Raw genomic sequence first — 25,701 nt, 5'->3', positions numbered from 1 at the left:
AACAATTTAGATTAAAAAAGGGGGGTCCCCCAGACACAAAATCTTTCCAGATGGGGGTCCGCAGTCTAATAGGCTTACTTACATTCCAGTTTGGGGATCCAAGGTCCTTGACATGAAAATGTTTGAGAACCCCAAATGCATACATATAAAATAAAACTGAGGGACCTGCTGCAATTAAAAAGGTCGAGATTTTTTTTTAAGAATCACTGCTCTGCCTTTACCCTGCCTGTGCCTGTAGCAGTTGGAAGGACCAGACCCCGTGTTTTCATTGGCCAGTATTGTCGTGCGTATTGTGCTCCTCGATCTACTATTGGACAGACTCGCCGTCATTCCCTGATTGAGGAAAAGGGTAACGGGCGCACAGCAACCAACGCAGCATCAACAAGGCATGAAGCAAGCGTCTTTAATATACAAACTTACCGACCGCTAATAAATAATAATTAAGAAAAGGATTGGCGAAGAACAGCGTGCGCAATGGTATGTTTCATATGGATTTTATATGACGCACGCAAATGTCTTTACTTCGACTGTTTGGTCTGGTGCTCTAGGCAATATGTTTCTATAACCACTATGATTTGATCATTCTTTCAACCTTTTACATTATGACTGTCTGTAGGCCGATTCTACCTTTTCAATTATTGTTATTATGTGTAGCCTATGAATGAACAACATCGAGATGTGAATCTGTTTATTTTAATCAGTGGGCATATGAGGTCCAGTAGTGTCTATACACTCACATTCCAAACAGTTTTCGCTGTACAGTAGAATGATCATCGCTCTGTTGTTTTCAGTATGGTTTTGTGAATCACGCCTTGGAGCTCCTGGTTTTAAGAAATTATGGAACAGAAGCATGGGAAGACATCAAGTAAGTTTCTGAATTGCTTTTCTGTAATGAAGTGACGAAGCCAGAGACAACACATCTGGCTACAGTAGGCTGTATATTTACAAAAAAGTTAGTTATAGCCTACTGCGCCCTAGTGTAGACTACATGTTTTACGTATAGACTGCAGTCTATACGTAAAACATCTACAGTAGTGTTCATGATGATCAGATCTGTTGCAGATTTAAGCCATATAGGCCTATGCTGTGAATTAGTTTAGACCTCGAAACCAAATGTAATCGCTATCAGTTTGTCACACAATACAATATACAATACAATACAATACAATACAATACAATACAATACAATAGCCTACAATAGCCCCCCATAAAGAATAAAAACCCACAACTTGATAACTGCCTGATTTTCCTTACTTCAAACCTGGGCTGAACATTGCACCATGCATTCCTCGTCATTAATCCTTTCTATAAAGAACTTAAATATTTGACTGGGTCAAGGCCAAGTTTATTTTTCATCTGCTGCCTGCCTGGGCTGTCCTAGACTTGACCCAAGCTGAGAGAACAGCAGTGGCTGCCTTGTGTAAACGTTCTGAATAGGTATACCTCATACCACCATAATGTTATCATTGACAATGTAACTCTTAATGATTTCATATGCAATTCATCAGGCTTGATTTATTTTTAGAACTGTTTCTACACTTTATATGTTTATTCAGCTGTTACTGCCAGTTCTGTTAAAGTGGTGCAGGCTGCTTGTCAACTCTTCAAATCTGTTTTTTCTGTTGAAATCACAACCTCATTTCGATGTATTGTACAGTACATTGTATTGTGGGTTCACCAACTGTACCAGGTTACTTTGCTTTGAATGAATATATAATAGTTTGTAAAATAGGAACATTTCAACACTATTTTAACAAAAATAGAATAAGCCCAGCAAGTCATATGACTTCAAATCTATATCACGGTGATTTCAAACGTTTGCCTTGATTGCGATTAATGAACGATTATTTAAAAAAAATATAGAAAACATAGCACATCTACAAGCTCATATCCCTTTGCGAAGCGACGCCTTATGAGCTTGTAGATCGGTAGTTAGATTGTTTACGGCAGCATTGTGCAATGAAGTAAATAATAAGACAACATTTTGTGAATTATAAAAGATATATTACAATTGTTTCGTATCAATTCATTGACAAAAACTATAAAAAAAAGAAAACCTGTAATTCTCCATTATACGCTTGGTTGGTTATTGGTTCTATATTGGTTGCAATATACTTTTGGTTGATTGCCCAGCCCTAAATCAGAACACTGCTTGCTCCCACTTTTCATTGCAAGCTCAGTTCAACGATTCACTCCCGTCTGGATCTCAATCAAGAATGTTTTTAGGAATGCATTCCTGATGATGATCCAACATTGAACTGAGGTTACATTAAAATGTGGAAGCATATATCTACCAATGCGCAGACTTTTGAGTACAATTTATGTTGATCTCTTGTTTGTCCTGCACTGGGACACTATAGTGGATGTGCGGCACAACTACTCTTAATGCTAGATTTAAACCATAGTGAGTGTAATTATTAATCATGTGGGTCTGAATGTGGTACGACATCAGTCAAATCAAAGTTCCCTATCTGAGCTGTCCAAAAATGTATCTGTATTCTGTGATGCAAAATAATGAAACAACTGAACTTTCTTTCAGGAGGGAAGCCCAGCTTGATGTTGAGGGTCAATTCCTTGTTAGAATCATATATGATGATTCCAAAACATACGACCTTGTTGCAGCTGCAAGTAAAGTTCTTAGTAAGTGTCCTAATCACGTTGAATTTTGTAATCCATCACTTTTGTGCAGTGTCCATATTAGTGGCCAGTGGTGGAATAAGTACTCAATTGTTTTACTTAAGTAAAATTATCAATACTGCAATGTAGAACTCCGTTACAAGTAAAAGTCCGGAATTATCTTCACTCTACTTGAGTAAACGTACAAAAGTATCGGCATCCTGATACATTGTGAGCTTGTAGATCGGCTATTTTCAAATGGCCGAAATCTACAGGGCTGACGTGGTTAATGTATGTTTTGTAATAACCAAAATCTTCAAAGTAACTAGTTACTAAAGTTTTCAAATAAATGTAGTGAGTAAAAGTACAATATTTGCCTCTGAAATGTAGTGGAGTAGAAGTAAAAGTACTGACAATTTGATATACAGTCTCAGTAATCTATAATATCTGAATCTATAATATCTATAATATATGATGCGAAGCTTTCATAGCTAGTTCAGGCAGACAACTCGTGAGCGAGCCTACCTGATCAGGTGACTAGTCTCATGCACTCTTTACCCGATTAGAGCAGCCATTTAAACCTGCCTACCTGCTCATTCCTGGCTTCTCTCCTGCTGTGTGGACGTGCGCTGGCTGCTGCTGCTGTCTCCCTGCCTCGCTTGCTGCTAATCTGCTGCTCATGAAGTTTTTGCAAATCCCACCGCCTCCCCAGCATCCACCTGTGTAGGCTCTGTTTCTAGATCCACCTGCATGGGTGTCTTATTCATTCCCTGTAATTCTATTTGGCTTATAGTTGTTAACAATACATCTACTGATGCACAGACTTGGACACATCATCAGTGTTAATTCCTGGGATCATAGGGTGTTTCAACAGACACCCTCCTCCAGGCGACCCGACCAAGGCTGATCAGGCCCGGCCTGTGTCCAAGTGGCATGCTACCTCGCCCACTGCTCTCCCCTCTTCAACCAGAGGCACCTGGAAGCTTTTTCTGCAGCCTCCACGTTGTTGTCCATGGCTCTTCTTCGGTTGGCACCCGTTATGCCCAGTGAACCGTAGGCTTTGCTCAGAGAGTGGCTGGCGAATCCACGACTGCCCACCTCTACTGGCATACACCTGGTCCTCCAGCCGACAATCCTCCACCAGCTCCTGGTACTTCTCCCTCTTTCTTTCTTGCGCCTCCTCCATTCTCTCCTCCCAGGGAACCGTCAGCTCCAGCAAGCAGAGTTGTTTTGTGGCCTCTGAGACCAAGATGATGTCAGGTCTCAGTCTGGTCTGGGTGATGTGTGATGGAATTTTCAAGGTCAACTGTCATCACCCAGTCTCGGGCCGTGGAGAGCAAACCAGCAGAGCAGTTCTTTGATGTTCTTTCCTTGACAAATTTAATGGCCTTAGCTGTGGCTTGGGTGTATCGGCTGCCCTTGATCCCCTTGCTGATTGCTTCAGCGATGGTTTTGAGGACCTGGTCATGCCTCCATCGATACCGGCCCTCACCCAGTGCCTTGGAGCAGCTGCTCAGGATGTGTTCCAGTGTCCCTATTTTGGAACACAGGGGGCATGCAGGTGTTTCTATTTTGCCCCATATGCACAGGTTAGATGGGCTTGGAAGGACGTCATAGACCCCCTGAATCAAGAACTTGATCCTCTGGGGATTCCATGACTAGATATCCTTCCAGGTGACACGCCACTCCATCGTCTGCTCCCATTTCATCCAGTTATTATATAACATATTAAATGTTAATGTTACAGGGAATGAATAGGGACAGAGAGAGCCCTGACGCCAATCTATGCTTCATATATCTATGCTCAATTATGCTCAATAAATATATATTCTAAATTCACTTTAAGAGTTGTCTGACTGAACTAAATATTGGTGAGGGTGAAACAGATAACAGAATGCACCTGGTACTGTATAGAAACATTGTTTTCTTATAACTGGCTACCTTAGTTATAGACTGATGAGCAATGCATATCTTTTCAGAGATCAACGCAGGGGAAATTTTGCAGATGTTTGGGAAAATGTTCTTTGAATTTTGCCAAGAATCAGGATACGATACCATCTTGCGGGTTTTGGGGTCTAATGTTCGTGAATTCCTACAAGTAAGTACAGGCTTTTCATATCTGGCATTTGCAGGAGAGTTGAATACAAGTAGAAACCGTAGTGTTATTTGTGCCGTTTTCATTATAACACAACCATAACCACTTAACCCATGTTCTTCTTTACTCCTGATTTATAGTTGAAAATGAAATAAAAACAGCATGCACAATTAGCTCATAATCCATTGCAATGCAATGCATAGTTATCTTTGACCTAAGCGAAGCATATACGCCTGGTCTATTTTTGAGGGTTAACACATATCTATCTATCTGTAAATGCACCAAGTCTGTAAGTCTGAGAACCGATCCCCCCACCCAAATTCGACATTCGCGTTCCACACCACCACAGGGAGTGCTGTGCACGGTGTTGAGTCTGTTGGACCCACGGTTGTTCAGAACCAGCACAAAAGCCTCTGCCCGGGCTCTGGACCTGATCACCCCAATATCTCCACATATGGAGCTGGCCTGTTCTGCCTGACAAAGAACTCCATATATGGGCATAAAAGGGACACAGACATAATAACTGTAGTGTGGGGCATGTATTTTCAACTTTTAAGTAGGCCAGTGCCCAACAGGCACCACTCTAGTAACTAGAAAAAGTGCTCCTCGGAGCACAGGTCACCAACAGGTCAGGTGTGTTGTGGAGATTATTTGCATCGTTTTGTTCAAAACAGGCCACTCCTGCAAATTTTAGATCAATCTTAGCCAACCAGGATGTGATATGAAACATCAAACAGATCCGTATTGATCACATGACTATAGAGATCATGTGTACCGATTTGCATGTAAATATAAAAAACATTTGACATAAGTCGGCCTCCTGGTGGCGCTATAAAGGGCAGATGTCAAAAATGCTTTTACCCAGATCGGTGTAGCTCTGGTCCATGAGTATAGCTACATCCCTACCTGCTTTCTCTGCACCATTTAAGGCCGTTTCCAAATGTTATAATGTAAAAGAACAATATTATTATGAAGAAAACAAGATGGTAGGACAGCTAAAACAAATAGAATAAAGTTTACCTTCAGAAAAAGCGCTGAATGTAAGTCTTTTAACATGTAATGTCTATGGAGTGACGTCATGTCAACACCACTAGGTCTGGAAAGGGGGCGGGGAATGGCTGTGAGATAGGCCTATCAAGATACGGTTTACCGATTTTCGTGATGTTTGGACAGAATATGTAGGTGTACTGTCAAAACATGTTTAGCAAAAATCGGCCTACTGGTGGCGCTATAACAGGCCCATGTGAAAAATGTGAAAAAACACACACACACACACACACACACACACACACACACACACACACAGACGGAGAGGGTGCAACATAGGGGGTCGCCCCATGCCTTCGGCCTGGTGGAGACAATGACATACCCAAAATACTAGGGACAAATAAACATGATTTGCTATTCTTTGATTTTCAGAATCTGGACGCCCTGCACGACCACCTGGGTACCATCTATCCAGGCATGAGGGCTCCCTCATTTCGCTGCACAGATGCAGAGAAGGGGAACAACCTGATCCTGCATTACTACTCAGAAAGGGAAGGTCTGCAGGACATCGTCATCGGCATTATTAAGACTGTTGCTCAACAAATCCATGGAACAGAGATAAAGATGAAGGTCTGCTTGCTTACCGCTATATTATTTGTTCTTGTTACTGAAAGGTGGTGTAAGAGTGAGTCTGTAAAACGAGTGTTAAATAGCTCTATATTCTGTTAAAGATGTTTCTTTCCCCACCCTAAAACATGATCATCAGGTGTTATTATTATTATATACAGTAAAGAGGAAGAATCTTTTCAAAAAAGTGTACAGTATGTTAAAATGTTATTTTTATGTGGACACGTCCACCAGTTCATCAAGTATGTCTGGTTTGCCTTGTGGGTGGGGAAGGGTGCTGATCCTATCTGAACTTTAATAATGATTGCCATAGAGTGTTCGTTCAGTAACAGGGGTCTCCCCTTCTCTCCAGCTCTTTAGTAAACATAAAATAATCTTTCAGGCTGTCCAAACAGGACAGAGAACTATAGATAAACAAGTAAAATTGGAAGTGACAAAACAAACAAAAAAGGAGCAGCGATGAAATTACCTACCTGAAAGTACATTTTGTGTTTATTAAAAATCTGGAGAGACAGCTTCTTACTATCAAAATGTAGAGCTTACAGCACCTTGAAGTCAAACACAAAACATCACAAGCTGATAACGTCATACATTGCTGTGCTCCCGAATGACTTGATTGTTCCCAATCACATTTTAACCCTACAGTCATTAACCCTTCATGTGGTTAGTGAGTGCAATCTTTCATTTTGATGCATGCAAGCTTGTGTGTGTGTGTGTGTGTGTGTGTGTGTGTGTAAGGGAAGTAATGGAAAACTCAAATCATAATATTTCAGAACACTTACAATAACATTCCAGATAAAAGCACCCTCCAATGATGAATCCAGCAATGAGTTTAAGTACGGCTTTTGGCTAATGTCTATGATTAGTCGGAGCATATATTTAGATCCGAGTTAGGATCTGGCAGCTCAGGAATATAAGTCGGACAGTTTTTTGGATCAATTGCATGTTGTTAGATCATTTGTCTTGCCTGTAGACATTCATTTCGTAGCTCTGGAGTTATTCTCTGGCATCTCAACACAATTAGATTTTGACTGATCCATGTCATTATCAACATTAGCCGCTGGACGATACAGCTCCACCAGTTTTTAATAGTCATATTACAGTAATATGCATACCCTATATTAGAGACAATAACCTTGACCAATAACTGTGGATTCGATCTATCATTCGATCCATCACTGTTTGCCTGTTTTAGCAGGTGATTTTAGAGGATGTGGTTTTATATCACACCGTCTAAGAGGAAGCTCCACGTGTAATGAACCAAGTAGTCTCGTGAATGAGGCATTACCCCAGGTGAAGGAGTTCAAGTATCTTGGGGTCTTGTTCACGAGTGAGGGGAGGACGGAGAAGGAGATCAGCCGGAGAATCGGAGCGCGCTGTACCGCACTGTTGTGACGAAAAGAGAGTTGAGCCAGAAGGCAAAGCTCTCGGTTTACTGAGCAATCTTCGTACCTACTCTCACCTATGACCAAAAGAAAAAGGTCGCGAATACAATCGGCCGAAATGAGTTTTCTTAAACGGGTGGCTGGCATCTCCCTTAGAGATAGGGTGAGAAGTTCAGTCACACGAGAGAGACTCGGAGTAGAACCGCTGCTCCTTCACCTGGAAAGGAGCCAGCTTAGGTGGTTCGGTCATCTGGTTAGGATGCCTCTCAGGCGTCTCCATAGGGTGGTCCTCGACGCACGTCCCCCTGGGAGGAGACCCCGGGTCAGACCAAGGCGCAGTTGGAGGAAGCACATCGACTCCCCCAGGAGGAAGTCACTAATGTTGCTCGGGAGAGGGAAGTCTGACTCTGGAGCAGTCTGGTGGAGCTGTTGCCCCCGCGACCAGAGTACGGATAAGCGGTTGAAGATGGATGAATGGATGGATATTCTCGCGTTACCAGACTGTTGACTCTCGCAATTTCCAAATGCTTTCATCATACAGTCTGGACCAACGGAAGAGCTGTCATGAGTAAAATATAACGCGGAAGTGGAGCCTCCTCCCCACTTCCGTTTTGTCTTTACAGTCGCGCTAATTTATTCTAATATAAATAGAAATCATCCAAGCACATATAGCTTGTTGCTTAGCAGAAAATAAAATACAAAAATAAAATGTAAAGATATTTTAAGATATATTTTCGTGGACGGAAATGGCAGCTTCCTTACTCAGCTCATGGTTGTCTGGCTACGCGAGACTATGAACCAACCAACCTGAAAAATTACAAGAGATGGACGGCCTCATTTCTGGAAATATTACCCGCTGTCAAATCAGGCGGCACACCTGGACATATCAAACAGCACACAGGTTGGGAAACACTGACCTAGGCAACAGGACGCAGACGGCATCTTGACATCAGCATGTTTCATTGTACATCCTGGAAACATAATTGACTAACATATTTACCTGTAACTACCTGTACATCTATATACAGTGGTGTAAAGTAACAAGTACATTTACTTAAGTACTGTACTTACAGTAAGTACAGTTTTGAGGTATTTGTACTTTACTTGAGCATTTCCAATTTCCAGTACTTTTACTTCTGCTCTACTACATCTAGGATCCAAATATAGAACTTTTACTCCACTGCATTTATTTGAAAACTAGTTACTTTTGATTATTATCACAACACATACCCCTTAAGCCCTACATACATACACAATGCGTCGCATTGCCACAATATTTTAATACATTTGAAAACTTGAAATGGGATATTCCGCACAATGAGTACTTTGGGTTGCCAATACTTTTGCGCATTCACTCTTTTTTATTCCAGACTTTCACTTGCAACGGAGTATAGTTCTACATTGCAGCTTTGACACTAAGTTTTACTAAACCCATTTTGAAAATGTGTCGCAAATCTTTAAATATATATTCTTTCAGAGCGAGCATTTTTAACTCAAATCTTTGCATCTAGGGGGGGGTCCCTGGAACAACATTTTCAGATGGGGGTCGGCGGGCCTATTACATATATTTTTGGGGTCCTTGACATGAAAATGTTTGAGAACGACTGACATTAGAAACAGGTTCTTCAGAAATCTGTCATGATTTAGAAGACATTTGTGCTTTTTTCCACCACTACAGGTGGTGCAGCAGAAGAGCGAGGAGTGCGACCACATCAAGTTCCTGATCGAGGAGAAGGAGTCGGAGGAGGAGGCGCTCTACGAGGACCTGGACGGCGTGGAGGAGAACGGCACCCAGGAGACACGCATCAGCCCCTACACCTTCTGCAAGGCCTTCCCCTTCCACCTCATGTTCGACAGGGACCTCATGCTCACGCAGTGCGGCGACGCCATCTATCGCGTGCTGCCACAGGTGAGGATTTTAACAGCTATACTGCTCCTGGCGGAATGTTCCGTCATAAGGAATCCAACCAGCAACTGCTTCTGGCGTAATGTTCCGTCTGATAAGCTTTTTTATTGATATGGATAAACCGGATCGCCGATTTCTTTTTAATTATTATTTCGGCTTGGCCTTTCCTTCTTTAGCGATCCTAGACCCGATTGCACAACTGCGCTGCCGTCCACCTCCCATTATACAGGCTGACTAAAAAGCGGAATAACTCGAAATCTACGGAGCTCTCCATGGTTTGGATAAAAGGTCTTTGCTGATTATCCGGTGGTTTAGATGGAAACATTGGCGCTTTCTAGAGCAAGGATGGCGTCATTTTAGTTCACCAGCATCGACGCCATTTATTTAGCATTAAAGAAGGACGCCCAGACAGGATGTCAGTCCAGCGTGTGCTACATTGAAATCGGCTCGGCAGTCTGCGGTTGGCTCTGCGTCCAGCAGGAGGCAGTATATAAGTTAAGTGCCTTGTTTAAAGTCAAGTTTAGCTCTCACATGCCACGCTTTTCAGACGTAAGCCCTTATTTTGAAGGGCCACCAGCTGATTTGGTGAACCGGAAGTAACAATCAATCATTTCCGAACTAGCATTATTTGCAGAAACGTCTTCCATAAAACCCTAATTGTCTCGGATATTTCATATAAAAGCAAACATTAAAGTCTCAGTCTGTGATTTCCTCACCTGACTGGCAGTATGTAACGGCAGGAGCAATATCACTAAAACATCATAATTTAATTTACATTGTGTTAATTGTTTAGGAAACAGCACAGTAGTGTGGGTGCACACTGTTTCCGTCGTGATATTTTAGTTTGCTTTAATCCATGTCTACATGTGTTTGGATTGGATCTCCTATAGCTTCAGCCTGGTACCTGTAACCTCCCTTCAGTGTTCTCCTTGGTGCGTCCACACATCGACTTCAGTTACAACGGCATCCTGTCTCACATCAACACCGTCTTCGTTCTACGGAGTAAGGTACATAATGTTTGTCTTTAAAGGATAGTTTTTTTGTTTTAGGTTGTTATTAGAGAAAGTAAGAGATGAGTGTCTTTTTTCCCCCTTTTAGCGATTTGTTGACAGGGAGCGGGGGTGCTTTCCTTGAAATTGCCATCTTGCCCACACAGGTTGTTAACACGTAGATAGATGATACTTGTGTCAAACAAATGTGGTTTTATTGAAATGCAATTAAAGGCTAGATGGTAAGGAAGGAAGCAACAGGTGTCATTTCCAATGTTATTTTGCCTCAGTTCAGTGCAAGTTTGTTTAATTAATCAGATTTTCTGAACTTTGCTTTTCGCTTGATACCGTTTCATAGAGAGACAATACAATCACGATCTATATACCAAATGCAAACTGGAACCTGGAGTTATGGCATAATGAAAGAACGAGTGTTCAACTTCTTATATGGTTCTGTGTGCGAAGAAGAAAAAACGACATGGGCATAAAGTCCCTGCTTTATTGCGAGTGAGACTGTTGGTCGCGGAGTGGATGATAGATACTAGAGGAGCTACTGGACACACAAAACAATTTCATTTTTGTAACGGCAAGTCCCAAACCACACCTACATTAAAGTATGCATGATGTAACGGGTAGCGGAGGTGTTTTAGGGATTTATGGCAGGCTGGGGTACAAGATACCTTTTTCTTTTACGGGGGAACGCAATGCTAAATCCCCCAAATTACGGATTTAGTGCATCTGACGCAAGATAGGGAACGACTCAAACCCCCAGCATCCATATTCTGGGGGTAACTTTCGCAGGAAAACTGCAAATTGGCTATTTTCAGCTTAGATATTTAATGTGGAGCAAAAACTAAAGACACTACTAGTATAGTTAAAACCCTGAGGGCCTAGTACGTATGGGCATCAAACAGTCATCAAAATGATGCAGACCACCATTTGATAGGATTTTGCCTCGTAGACCCAAATCTAAAGAATAATTTATGGTTGGATAAAATGTTGTCCACAATTCCATGCGGTATTGATGTGGTACCATAGGTAGGGTGACCAGATGTCCCGATTTGTGCGTGATTGTCCCGCATTTCAATGACTTTTCATGCGTCCCGCAAATTGAGACGTTGTCCCGCATTATGATAGACAGGCTCCAGTTCTCAAATGTGCGCTTTATCTGTGGGTCTGTGGTGGGAGAGCAGCGGAGCTGCAGAGGCTGTCATGACAGGGCCAGGGGGCGGGCCGTGACTGTGTGTGTGTGTGTGTGTGTGTGTGTGTGTGTGTGTGTGTGTGTAGGTAGGTAGGTAGGTAGGATTGGCTGTCAAACAGCCGGGCAGAGAGGGGGAAATCAAATCAATGCCGTGCGGATAGTTTATGGATGTTTTATGGTTAAAGTTTCAGTCTGTGATTTATTTTTCTACAACTGGTTGGCTGTATGTGGAACCACAGGAACATATTGATATTACTGAAGTATCATAGTTTAGTATTACTGTACATATTATGCTAATAGTTTAGGAAACACAAGTGTGGGGGCTCCTTTCGTGCTCTTTCAGGGGATTGGGACTGAGATAATTCTTTTTTGCTTCAATCCCTGCTTACTTCCTTGACATTTGGATTTTTGTGGCTTTTTGATTGCTTGCATCAGGGAAGAGAAAAAGCAATTTGGTGTGTGTGTGTGTGTGTGTGTGTGTGTGTGTGTGTGTGTGTGTGTGTGTGGCTTCCACTTATCTCGCTAGTATAGTCTCAGCAAGGAAATACCACACACTCACTGTAACTCCTTATACAGTTGCAATCCCTTAATCAACAAATGACATCAATGTCTCGACAGTGAACCATCGTCATCAGGATATCCTGACATACCACGATGAAGATGGTTGTTGGGAAGTTGGGATTAATGGGGTGATTATAAAATACTACATCAAGATAGTTAAGTGTGGTACTGTATAAATGCCACATTGAAACCTGGGATTACTTGCCAACAGAAGTGTAATCTTCATTATTTTTTCTTAACATCCAGTATTATCATCATTACTATTATCTTGTTATATTGTATTGTTAACACTGTCTTGTGGAACATGGAACACCAACATTTTGCTGGTTGTACCTACAGTATATAATTATAATGTAAAGTGAGTGACAAATCAAACCCTCTTGAATGTTGAAAATACACCACTAATCCAAACAGTGTCTACAGGAATGTTTTGATTGTACAGAATGGAATGTGGTCACTTGTCAGACTTTTTTTTCTAGTTGGTTTTTATTTTATCGGTTATTTTAGAGAAATTTGTTGGGGTGGACGCTAAAAGCCAAGTCCTTTGGCCATAAAATCTGTCAGAGTCCTTATGCATGAGAGAAATATATCTTTTCATGATGGAAATGTGGTTCATAGATTACAACATAAAATCAAATGTGAAGGCAGGGGAAGGAAGAAAAAGGAAAAAAAAAAAACATAATAAAAGCAGCTGAACTGAATTAGTTGGTCTAGTCTAGCTTTCAACAACTTATTTTAAAGGAGAATTTCGGACTAGAATGCTTTCTTACATTTATTTGTAGTCGTTACGTCCCCACCAAAGAGGCCCAGGTGTTATTTTGTGCAAAAATGCATTATTGGCCATTTCCCCTACCATAAGCCCTCAATGGGGGTTGGGTTTGTGTGCTATTTTGCTTATTTCCATCTAAATAAGTAGTAAAGTGTGCCGCTTGGGTTAGGGTTACTATTTACATTATGAAGAGGATATATACAAAATAAATATTTGAGGGATGAAAATAAGCGAATTAGCACAACAACCCAATGCCCCATTCAATTCAATTCATTGAGGGCTTATGGTAGGGGAAATAGCCAATAATGCGCTTTTGCACAAAATAAAACCTGGACCTCTTTGGTGGGACGTAACGACTACAAATAAGGTAAGAAAGCCTTCTAGTCTGAAATTCTCTTTTAAATGAGGCAGATTCTACAAATGTCTTCTAAAACCTTTCTGAAAAACCTATGTAGCTATAATATTATCAATGTTGTTCAAACTGTTTTCATCTCAAGGACCGCAAACCCCGGTCTCTTTGGCCGCAGACCCCGGTCTCAAAATACTTTGTTCCAGGGACCCCCAGAAGAAGTAAATGTATATAGTAAAAGATTTGCACACAATTTAAAGGACAACTTTAGTTTTTTTCAACCAAGGTTCATGTTTTAGGTTATTATTAGAGAAAGTAAAAGATGAGTGTTATTTTTTTTTTCATTTGCTGCTTTCTTTCGTTTTAGGGATTTTAGCTGTTTTGTACAGGGGGCGGGGGCATTCGAGCATGGGGCTAAATATGTCTTTTTTTGCAAAATATTATTTTTTTATTATTTACTATAGTCCTACTAGACCCGAAGAAATTACATCTGGCTACAAAAGATCACGGGATCTACTGAATGTGTCAAACTGCATATTGAGTCTATGACACAGTGTGGCTTCCCCCCAGTAGGCCTCCTTTACATTCAGTAGATCCTGTGATCTTCTGTGGCCAGATGTAATTTCCTGGGGTTTATTAGGACTATAGTAAATAATAAAAAAATAAATCGCCATAATATTTTGTAAAAAAATACATATTTAGCCCCATGCTTGAATGCCCCCGCCCCCCCTGTCAAAAACAGCTAAAATCCCTAAAACGAAAGAAAGCAGCAAATGAAAAAGAATTAACACTCATATTTTACTTTCTCTAATAATAACCTAAAACATGAACCTTGGTTGAAAAAAAACTAAAGTTGTCCTTTAATGATTTTTCTAAAATAGCAGATCTGCTATTTTCCAATATCTAAAGTTTAAAATAATTAAAGTGGTTAAAAGCTAACAGCTAAGTAACAAACAGAGGCTGATAAACGGCCAAAAAGACACTCACCTAATAGGCTGGGTGTCAGATTGTCACGATTTGTAAAAACTGGCAGACCCAAAAGCAGAACACAACAAAGCCAAAGTCCAAGGGTGTTTATTGAAAAACAGGAGGAAAAAGGAGCTTGTAGATCTGCTATATTCGGTGTGGTCGAGCAGGCTAAGGCTAAGGCAGGCAGGCAAGGCAAAGAAGCTGGTCGGAATATCGCTGAGAAAAAAGGAGAAGAGCAAGGATCAAAAATCACGAGAAGCAGAAAATCAAGGTTACAAAAAAACTAACACTAAGGATTCACAAGGAAATACACTAGAGAGGTTGACTAGAAGCACGCAATGAGGTTGTGAAACGATCTGGCGTTGGTGCGGAGAGAAGACCAAACATTTATAGACTGGAGCATGATTAGCTGATGCCAGGCAGGTGAGGGAGATTAGGGAACTGGAACCAGGTGTGCCAAGCCTACGCCCAAAACACGCCCACTCATAAAGACACACACACACACACACACACACTGACAGAGACACGGAACAAAAACAGTGAAAAGTCCACATACTGTACCATTTTGTGCTCCCATACCGTATATACGTGCATTTACTTAGTACATTTTGAATTCCTGACTTTTACTTGTAACGGAGTATTTCTATATCGCAGTGAGTACTTTTTCCACCACTGTTGAAAATGTGATGTAACCCTGACAGGAGGGCCTGCTGAATGTGGCGCCTGTGGAAAATGAGGACGAGCTTACCGGGGTGGAGATCAGTTGTCTCAGGCTGAAAGGACAGATGATTTATTTGCCGGAGGCTGAGAACATCCTTTTTCTCTGCTCACCCAGGTACTGTCGACATGTGGTTTGTCCAATCGATATCAGGGTCTGTGATTAAAACCATTATAAAAAGTCACCAGGCTTTCCACTTTGGAGGAAAGCCTGGTCTGTTTTACAAAATTGCCGTATGATCCGGTCGGGAGCGGATGATCGTTACGTCATGTTCAGTTGTAGTCATTGTTTTGTAGTCATCAGGCCGGAACCCTCAATCTGGAACTTCCACGGACACGGACGGATGGACAGCTGCGATAACATAGTTTATCCGGTTGTCTTGTCCCTGGTTAGTTGCACAACTCTCCTGTCCCTCGATCACCTCCTATGAACGGCCACGCAAGCCATCTTGGTGAGCTCCATGGCTCGGCCTCGGAGGCGTCTCCTCCTCGGTCCTATCGCCCTGCACACAACACCCCCGTCACATACAGTATGTCAATCACGGGTGAAGATGTTGAAATGATAACTATAGACATTTTGAATTACAAAATGTCACTGCTATAGATTAGAACAAATCACAGACTAAAATTCTAAATGCCAACGTATAGCCCCTAATGTTAAACAATGTAAAATGTAATAAGATGAAATCGATACATTCATTCTGCTTTATGCCATTTTGGAAAACTGACCTAATGACCTTGATTCTAATGTCAATTAATTGTGTGTGTGTGTGTGTGTGTGTGTGTGTGTGTGTGTGTGTGTGTGTGTGTGTGTGTGTGTGTGTGTGTGTGTGTGTGTGTGTGTGTGTGTGTGTGTGTGTGTGTGTGTGTGTGTGTGCGTGCGTGCGTGCGTGCGTGCGTGCGTGCGTGCGTGCGTGCATTTTTCTCCATTTTCCTTGCGGTTAGCGTTATGAACTTGGATGATCTGACACGGCGAGGGCTTTACCTGAGCGACATACCGCTGCACGACGCCACCCGTGACCTGGTGTTGCTGGGGGAACAGTTCCGTGAAGAGTACAAGCTCACCCAAGAGCTGGAAATCCTGACTGATCGTCTGCAGCACACACTCCGAGCCCTGGAGGACGAGAAGAAGAAAACTGATAGGTTGGAACCTGTTCCCCCCCACCTTTGTCTTAAATAGGCCATTAGTCCAGTCTGTAACATAATATATGTTGTATTAGCTGTGGGGGGAAAAGTACTCAAATGTTTTACTTAAGTAACAGTATCAATATTGCAATGTAGAACTACTCCGTTTATACAACTAAGTAAAAGTCCGGAATTCAAAATTGACTTAATTTATTTAGTAAAAGTACAAATCTTTATTGGCATCAAAATGTACTTAAAGTACCAAAAATAGAAAGTACTTGTTATGCAAGCACGGGAGCAGACGCTAGTTCGACATGTCGGACTAATGCTCCGTCGGAATTACATGCGGTCCCCCCCATTTTATGTTTTCAAATGTATAAAGATCTGTTGAAAATAGGCAATCTCCAAGCTCACAATGTGACTTAAAGGTATATTCAGTGATTTCACTCAAAAAACCTTAGGTTTCGTTTTTGGCTGTGGGACCCAGCCTTTCGTCCAATCAGGATAGAGAGTCAAAAACGAAACCTAAGGTTTTTTGACCCCCAGGGGTTAACTGGGGACAGGGAGGAACTCCTTATATGGCCAGCACACTCTATAGTAGGGAGGATTATCACAACAAAACAAAAAAATAAGTGATATTTGAATTAAGTGAAATCACTGAATATACCTTTAAGTAAATGTACTTAGTTCCTTTCCTTTCCACCACTGCGTTTGCATTAACGATGCCACAAGTCCATGTCATTTTGAGTCTACATTTGACTCTGGCTTTCCATAAAGGATCTGTCGTGGCAATCTGGCACACTGGCACAGCAGCAGGACACGACTGAAGTGGAATGCACTTTCTGCCCAGCAAGAGCTATTGCAACCCCATCTTCTCATAGTAGGAAAATACTTTGTCCTCGCTGCTGAAATCCATTATTATTCCTCATGTCATACTCTACGCTGAAAGTGCCTTGGGAGATTATTCAGGCTCACAACATTGATTAGAATCCTGGGCTCCTCTATAAATATTTAAGAGCCACTGCTTTTCAGTGCTTTCGTGGTTTCTGATGGTGAAAGCATGTGATTTATCTAAAGTACCATGTCCGAAATGCATAGCAAGTGTATGTGCACGTGGTGGCACATTTTTGTTTGTATTGTATGTGACCTTCTCAATTCTGATGCATCATTTAAGACATTTCCCCTTTTGACAGGCTGCCATGAACTAAGCAGTTGCCATAGAAACAGCACCCGGTCCCTCCCTGTCTGAGAGGAACAGCGTGTCTTAAGAATTTAGTGATAGGTGTTGAGTGTTGTTGTTGCCTTCCAATATCGAATATAGCGCTGGGCAGACCCTGGGGTTTGGTGTGTTACGTGTCTGCATGAGTGCACTGTCACATTTTCTCTTATGTACGGTCTTCTTGGCCTTTCTTTCTTTAGGCTGCTGTATTCCGTTCTGCCCCCATCTGTGGCCAACGAGCTGCGACACAAGCGGCCGGTCCCAGCCAAGCGCTATGAAAACGTGACCATCCTCTTCAGTGGCATCGTAGGGTTCAATGTCTTCTGCAGCAAGCATGCCTCCGCCGAGGGGGCCATTAAGATTGTCAACCTGCTCAATGACGTTTACACACGATTCGACATCCTGACAGACTCTCGGAAGAATCCATATGTGTACAAGGTCAGCAGTGCAATTTCTATGTAGGAGAGAATAATTGCTTTATCGTGCAAATGTCCTATATGTATTGGAATACCCTTTATACTATACAAATACAACACTGATAACGATTATGTACATCAGACACATTGATATTTATTAAACTTGGGAATTTGAGTGCTTTAGCCATGCTGCTGTGACCTACTGCAGGGGTAGGTAGCATTGATGGAGAGGGCCACTATACATTATTTCCACTCTCACGTTTTGATCTTTTAGATTGGCTATTTTAGTTTAGTTTATTTAATTTCAAATGCATTTAGTTCACCAGCTCTAAAATAATGTGCAGTTTGAACTCATACAAGTCAGTAACAATTTACAATTTAGGCATTTAGCAGACGCTCTTAATCCAGAGCGACTTACATTAAGTATGTTCAATTTGTTCATTGACTGACTTGGATGCCTCGTCGCAAGAAAGGTTGTACCAACTTGTACAAAATGTAGTTTTACAGAGGGACTGTACCATTTTACAGTCCTCATGCAGCAGATTTATACTCCAGAGTCTAGGCTTTCAGACAAGAATGCACTTTGAGAAGTCAAACAGACCATGCCACTTCCAAGGGATGGTTTTCAGGCAGTGGGTCACCAAAAGAAGTAATATTTACTCTACAACCTCAATGACTAGGTGGTCCCAGTTTCTTTCTTTTTCTTTTTTTAACTCCCCTCTAAGAGGCCCTGGATGTCTTAAAGCTGACGTAAGTGTTTAAGTGTTTGTCTCAAGATGGTTCAGTTTGATTGTGGCTGTACGGTTTGGAGAACAGCCATTGTTACTCATTGGTGGGGAACACGTGATGTCATGTGAAACAAAAGCAAACTGGTTTGATGACACCCAGCTGATGGCGTGAAGATGAATAATTGCGTGGCTGTGGTGCAGTGTTGGTTTCGTCGACTAAAACTATGACGAAAAATGTTCGGCGACTACCTTTTTTCACTGACAAAAACTAAATAAAAACTAAGACTAAATATATTGGCAATTTTGTCATCAAATAAAAACTAGATGCGTTGTGACTCGTGAGCTTGCAGATTTTCAGCATGCAACCAAGTGTAAAAAATCAGGCCATCAATCGACTACATCAAGGCACAGCCAAAATACATTTTTGTTGACTAAATCAACTGTACGGTGGTGTTCTTTCTTTCTACAGGTGGAAACGGTGGGTGATAAGTACATGACAGTGAGTGGTCTCCCAGAGCCGTGCACCCACCATGCCCAGTCCATCTGCCACCTGGCTCTGGACATGTTGGAGATCGCTGGGCAGGTCAAAGTGGACGACGAGCCAGTACAGGTACACACAAAGACCCTCATATACGTCATCGTACGACGAATAGCTAAACTAGTCGATCTATAAGCTCACTTCAAGTTGTATTGTGATGCTTGTACAGTGAGTTTTAGCTAACACAAATTCACAAAAATCTTCAGGTACATCCTGTAACTATTGAATATGGAACTAAATGTAAACAAACACAATATCTATAAAAAGCAATTTGGGGAAAATGTACAGTATATGAAGTGGCCGATGTTGACAATTGAGTAACACTGCTGTGGTCCATCAGCATTCAAAACATTTTCAACAACAATAGATTCAACAACAAATGTTATTATGTATGTAAAACTTCACACCATCACCTACTCTATGCTCATTTCTACACGCACGCACGCACGCACGCACGCGCACACACACACACACACACACACACACACACACACACACACACACAGTATATATTTTGTTGTTGTTTTAGTTAGAAATGGAAATAGAAAAGCATAATACAATAAATGTGGCTCATTAAAACCCAGGTTAAAATTTGCTCTTTGTCCATCGGACCATTTTGCTTAGTGATTGCAGACAGTATAATGGTCTTGAATTTGGCTGTGCAACCGAACACATTTCCATTCAGACGTAACAAGCAGGAAAAGGCTTTGATGTAAAACAGCAGACTTTTGTTTAACTTGAACTGCTGAGTTTGTTATTGTATCAATGACTGTTGGGACTTAACTTTGGAAAAATAATGTCTGTTTAACGAAAGCCTGTTTATGAGGCCCATGGCATTGGCTGAAGAGGAGTCCAATATTAGCCATGGAGACAGTCTCAAATCATCTCACCACCCCGTGGTTAAAAATAGATTCCCATTTAATTTGTTCCAAACTTTTTTTTTTACCTCAATCTGGAGACAATAAGCGGTCGGTGTGAAAATGTAAATATTAGGCGATATGTTCTCTGAATAGCACGAGAGGACAACCAGAGTTGTTTTACAATTTCTTTAGGATTTAAAACCCAACTGCATCATTTTGTCCGAATACTGATTTATGGAGAAGCTAACCTTAAGATGACCCACCGAAATGTTCCAAAACATCTGAGCAGTCATCTGAGGTAATTTATGACAACAGACAGTAAGAGTAACAGGAGACCTTAAGCTGGGTTACAGCCTAGTTGTCATGTCTTTTATTTAATTATCTCTGAGCACAATTTTTACATTGACCGATTGTAATACATTTTTAGTCTATTTATGAACATTAAGGGTTCAGGGTTGTTTTGCCTTAAGAAAATATATTAATTCATAGCTTGTCAGTGACCAGTCACCTACCACCGGCACCTACTATGTGTTTTGTCTAATTACACCTACAGTGCATGTTTCCTCATAATTATCAGTATTGCAGATACGTATATGTATGTAATGTCTCTGGCCATAGTTTACAGCTGGGAATATTTAGATTTTGGCATACTAATTCTCAAATGATAACTGATGGCTCTCCCCAACGACATCCACAGTGGAAATGAAATGCACTTTCAGTCAGGTATTGTGGTCTCTTTGCAGATTACTATTGGGATCCACACGGGAGAAGTGGTGACCGGGGTGATTGGTCAGAGAATGCCCCGCTACTGCCTTTTTGGAAACACAGTCAACCTCACCAGCCGCACAGAAACTACTGGTGAAAAGGGGAAAATAAATGTCTCTGAATACACTTACCGGTGAGATCACCTACCTTTGCAGATATGTGGCATATCTGCTCATGTACAATAGTCTTGCTATGGTGCATTGACTAGATAATTTGTTTAGTTTTAGTTTTGTATGGTGCCATTCCACAAAGTCAACCCTAAGGTTTGTGAAAGAGAGCTTCAAAATAGATTACAAATTAGATGGTAATCAAGACTAATGTTATTATTATTATTTATTTTTAAATACTGGCCACTGAAGGATTGAAATCCCCTGGTAGAATCCATTAAATAAGTGAACAACCCAGAATTAAGAAGAGAACTGCCTTTTTTGGTGTCCTGTGTAGACACTGACACGTTGCACTTGATGAAGTTTGCCTCATGCAGTGCGTTTGTTGAAATCATGTCCCAGGTGTTTGCAGTCTGCTGAGAATGCTGACCCTCAGTTCCATCTGGAGCATCGTGGACCGATCACCATGAAAGGAAAGAAGGAACCGATGCAGGTGTGGTTTCTGTCCAGGAAAAGTACAGACACAGAAAATTAAACATGCTTAGTGCTTTCTTACAACTCATCTTCAACTTCAGTTGGAGGGATGTTTTATTGATTATTGATTCCTCATACGACACTAAAGAAGTCATAATAACAAACACTATTAAAGCTACAATCCACATTATTAACCAGGACATTATTCTAAAGAATAAAACACTATTTTAACCAATCTGTATTGCAGAGTGTGTTTTAATTAGCACATCTGCAGTGGTTGGAGGTGGTCTCCTTACTCGTTTTGACTCTGCTGTCGGGTAGGACACCTGCTGATTGACACTGCATGTCAATTAAGATTAATTGAAACAGATGGTGCACCAGATTGACCGACAGTTGCGCGCCATCTTGTAGTTCAGTGGTTTTCAACCAGTGGTCCCTGAGGGGGTTCCAGGTGGTCCCCAGCTAAATGATGGAGAGTTGGTAACCAAATGGACCCTTAACTCTTGATAGTGTAAACGGGTCCGGTCCATTTGGTTTCATTTTACACTCTCAAGAGTTAGAATAATTATTATTGTGATTGACGTTAGCCTCTTATCTCTCCTATGGTACCCACATCAATTCAGCATGGAATTATATGGACAAAACCTTATCCAACGATAACAACGTATTCTTTAGTGGCAAAATGTTATCAAATGGTGGTCCGTAGCTCAAATGCAGAATAAATAATGGGCCTTGATATGAAAGGGGTTGAAAACCACTTCATTGCAATGACAACAGGCATGAAACATGGGAACTGCAGCTTTAATAGATGTTCATTTTGATGCAAGAAATATTAGACCAAGCCAAATAATAAAAAGTCCGGTATTTATAGGTAGTATTTTCTATAACATCTGTATAACTAACAGCTGAAGATATTTTCAATATGATGAAAAAGATTGGTAAGGTTTTAAGTTAGTTTTGAATTGAGCGAGCCCTTTCTTTTCATGCTTGTTCTTGTCACGTGTTCTGTCATGACCTCTCCTGGTTTCCAGGAGTATCACAGCCACATTTTTTATGTATATATATTATATACCTTACTTGTAGTGAGCCAAAGTAGTCTAAATGGAACATAGAAACATATTTACTTCGTATATTACATTGTGCTTTTGAGCAATGTTTGAGAAAGGTTGGGTAATTCTGGTGTGTTCACCACTCTTAAAATGCTATTACGGTTAAATTATTATCAGTTTCACTGATATGTTAGATCCTGTGGTTTAGTTTTGGCCAAGCTACTGTATCAACTTCCAAAATGCAAGTTTATATTTTGACATCATCTCTATTGGAGCTGCGTCTTATGTTCATTTAGATTGTAGGCTATTAGTTTTATAAGATGTTTAGTGCTATAATCTTTTTTTTCCTTTTTTTTCTGACATTGATTTAGACCTGAGGCCAATTCTAAAAATGCCTTCAAAATCTTCTGATTTTCTGATTTTTTTTTCTTCAAAACTAAATATATGTTACGAATAGGTGTTCCAGGTCTAAATGGGTTAAGAATATGGAATTATGAATTTGATTTGACAGTACCACATCAAGTGTCCTTCTATCCCTTGTGGTTTTGTGCAATTTGTCTTAAGTCTGCCTCTCAAAACCCACTAGAAATACAAGTTGAGTCCATTTAAAGATCTTCCATCAGAACATACCTGTGAAACCTCCGTGCCAGGAAATCTTTGTGTGGTACAATATTGATGCGCTGCAATTGATGTGCCACTATTGTACATGGCTAGTTAGTGTGTTTCATAAGACACAATGAAGGTCTGAAGTATGGAGACGTAATGGTACAACACTTAAGCCATAGATTATAATCTATTTATCTATTCTATGATCTTATGCACTAAATAGTAGGTTTTAAGATACATATTTTGGCAGTATAAGTATAGTATTATACCTACAGTAGGCTATGCCATTCACTTTGCGGCTATATTTTCTTTTTCCATTTTCTAAGTGCTTATCACCATTGAGATCATTCTTATCTTAAGATATCTATGTATTTATTTGGTAACTTGACATTGTGCACTGATTATTATTATTATTATTATTATTATTATTAATTACTTGGTAGGACAAATCTAAAGACCAAAAATAAATATAAAAACTGTAGAATACTGTGAAACATTTATGGAGAAAAAAAGGAAAACACTATTTGACGCCTATAGGTTCTATAATGATCTAATTGTTCTGCACTGTTTGATATATAATTTCCATTCACTACATTCTTGCTGTATGGTGTCTCTCATGCTGTGGTGTTGGAACTTGCAGTAATCAATCCACAGTTGCTGCTTTTAGTTGTGAAGCCTCCCAACCCCCCTGTGTGCCAAGTGCCTCTTATATGAGTTTAGTTTTTGCGTAAAACTATAGTAGTTGGACACTGTATTCATTCTATTACACAATAAAGAGGCCACTAAAGTGAAATGATTTTGAGATGTCTAGTTTAAGTCCTGTTTTGTTTCCTGTTATGCCAGACTGATTGATTGATTGATTCATTTATTCATTGAATTGAAGGGACATTAGCTTGTAAAGAAGAGTACAATTTGGGGCCAGTAATTCATCTTAGATTGAGAACTGAGCTTTTCCTTTTGAACTATTCCCCCTTGTGGTCAATTAAAATACTACAGTTTTCAAACTAATACTAAACAGAAGCATCATATGTTGCATGATGACATATTGTACAGTATAACCTTTATTCTATAGGATTATAAACATGGCATAATTAGAAAATTGAAATGTATCTTATTCTGATCTTGCACTTTGTAAGAACTAGACTGCCCGTGTTGCCTAATCTCAATGGAATCTACAGGTGAGGGGATTTACTGTAGGCTCATTAGTCCACTGGCAGAGCCTGACCAGACCCTGAGGCTTTTGTGCTGGTTCTGGACGACAACCTATCTGATGGACTCCACACCGGGCACTGCACTCAGTGTGGTGGTATGGAATGCCAGCCTATGCCAAATTTGTCGGCGGGGCAAACGGTTCTCGAGTTATGTGGATTACAGACGTACACACATACACACACATACAGTTCAAGACAAAATTTGCTCCTTTGATACTTAATCAAATATTGTATCATTGCTCATCATCAAATCACCAAAAACTAGATACTAGATTGGTACTAGACTCTAGAGTCTAGAAGAGCACTGGTTCCCAAACACTGTGTCCGGACCCATTTTTGGGTCACAGACCAATTTGCATGGGTCACGACTTTAGTAATAATCCCATTTTCTTCTCTTACATTTAAAATACTAGAGTGGTTGGGCACTGGCCTGCTTGGAACGATGCAAGTTGGAAATGCATGCCCCACCCAGTTATTATGTACAGTATGTGTCCCTTTTATGCCCATATATGGAGTTCTTCGTCGGGAATGACCAAATATGGAATATATGCAGATGTCAGAACATATTTGTGAGGAGCCTGGGCAGGGGCCCTGTCCAGAGCCAGGCAGCCTTTTGGGGCGGTTCTGGACAACCGTGGTATTCGACGCCGGGCACTGCACTCCCTGTGATGGTGTGGAATGTGTGTGTCGAATTTAAAATTGGTGGGGCGAACGGTTCTCGAGTTACGTGAATTACAGCAGGTTCTAGCCTAGCCGCAATTTTCAACACTATAGATTTTTTTAATAATGGGATGAATCTAGCTGCAATTTGCAACCCTAGATTTTTTATAATGTCCCGGAAAACATCTAATTTATCTTTTGGGATCACAGACTAAAAAGTTTGGGAACCACTGTTCTAGACTCTAGACTCGAGAGTAACAACAATCTGAGTTCAAATCCATATGCTGCCATGTCCTGTCTCTAATGCCAGAAAAACCTTTAGGTGCAGGCAAAGGTCATTACGTTTTCTAATGGCTTACACATCTAAGATGATCAGCAACAGCTCAGATAAGGGTGAGTTATGTCATGTCCTGATAATTTGATCGGTCAGATAAAAGTAGATTAGACAGAGACAAGTGTCTGTTGCATGTCTGTTCACAGACTCGTCTTACAAGCATAAAACAGCCTTCCAGAAGAACTTTTAATTCTATAAACTGAAGGTCCAAGTGTGCCGCTGATGAATATTCAATTTGTGTCAAACAGATATACGATTCAGTCAGGTACAATTTATACACAAATTGTATTACAAACAATGCTGTGTAGAATCTGTACAGAAGCAGACAGTGTGTGTGTGTGTGTGACTGTGTGTGCATGCGCGAGTGTGCATGCATATAATACAATAAGCATGTAACAAATTGTGAGCCAGTACTTTTTCAAGTTATGTTCAATTACT

At 40.8% G+C, this 25,701-nt stretch overlaps 2 protein-coding genes across 3 annotated transcripts in view; one reads left to right on the top strand and one right to left on the bottom strand.

Annotated features, from left to right (window-relative positions):
• Nucleotides 1–342: 342 nt before the first annotated feature.
• On the top strand, nt 343–23,855 carry gucy1b1 (guanylate cyclase 1 soluble subunit beta 1). Of its 2 annotated transcripts, XM_083765269.1 has the most exons (13): nt 343–477; nt 792–865; nt 2,540–2,640; nt 4,596–4,714; nt 6,131–6,328; nt 9,389–9,619; nt 10,507–10,623; nt 15,156–15,289; nt 16,117–16,314; nt 17,716–17,953; nt 19,129–19,269; nt 20,801–20,955; nt 21,332–23,855. In XM_083765269.1, exons 1-13 carry the CDS (start codon nt 475–477, stop codon nt 21,462–21,464), a joined length of 1,842 nt encoding a protein of 613 aa, XP_083621395.1. In that variant the 5' UTR covers nt 343–474; the 3' UTR covers nt 21,465–23,855. The 2 variants fall into 2 exon arrangements, with proteins under 2 accessions (XP_083621395.1, XP_083621396.1); XM_083765270.1 differs by lacking the exon at nt 4,596–4,714.
• Nucleotides 21,360–25,701, bottom strand: part of usp53b (ubiquitin specific peptidase 53b) — a 37,408-nt gene continuing 33,066 nt past the window's right edge. Inside the window, exon 19 of the mRNA XM_083765268.1 lies at nt 21,360–21,431. The gene's annotated coding sequence lies outside the window, so the exon portion shown is untranslated. The remainder of the gene's footprint in view (nt 21,432–25,701) is intronic.

This window comes from Protomyctophum parallelum, assembly GCF_964188405.1.
Source record: "Protomyctophum parallelum genome assembly, chromosome: 5".
Taxonomy (NCBI): domain Eukaryota; kingdom Metazoa; phylum Chordata; class Actinopteri; order Myctophiformes; family Myctophidae; genus Protomyctophum; species Protomyctophum parallelum.
Note: the sequence above shows the minus strand (reverse complement) of the source record. Positions and strands in the feature narration are given on the sequence as shown.

Coding starts and splice junctions, on each gene's coding strand:
- gucy1b1 (XM_083765269.1), top strand. Junction 16,315..17,715: donor GAGAAGAAGAAAACTGATAG/GTTGGAACCTGT, acceptor TTCTTTCTTTAG/GCTGCTGTATTCCGTTCTGC. Junction 19,270..20,800: donor TGGACGACGAGCCAGTACAG/GTACACACAAAG, acceptor GTCTCTTTGCAG/ATTACTATTGGGATCCACAC.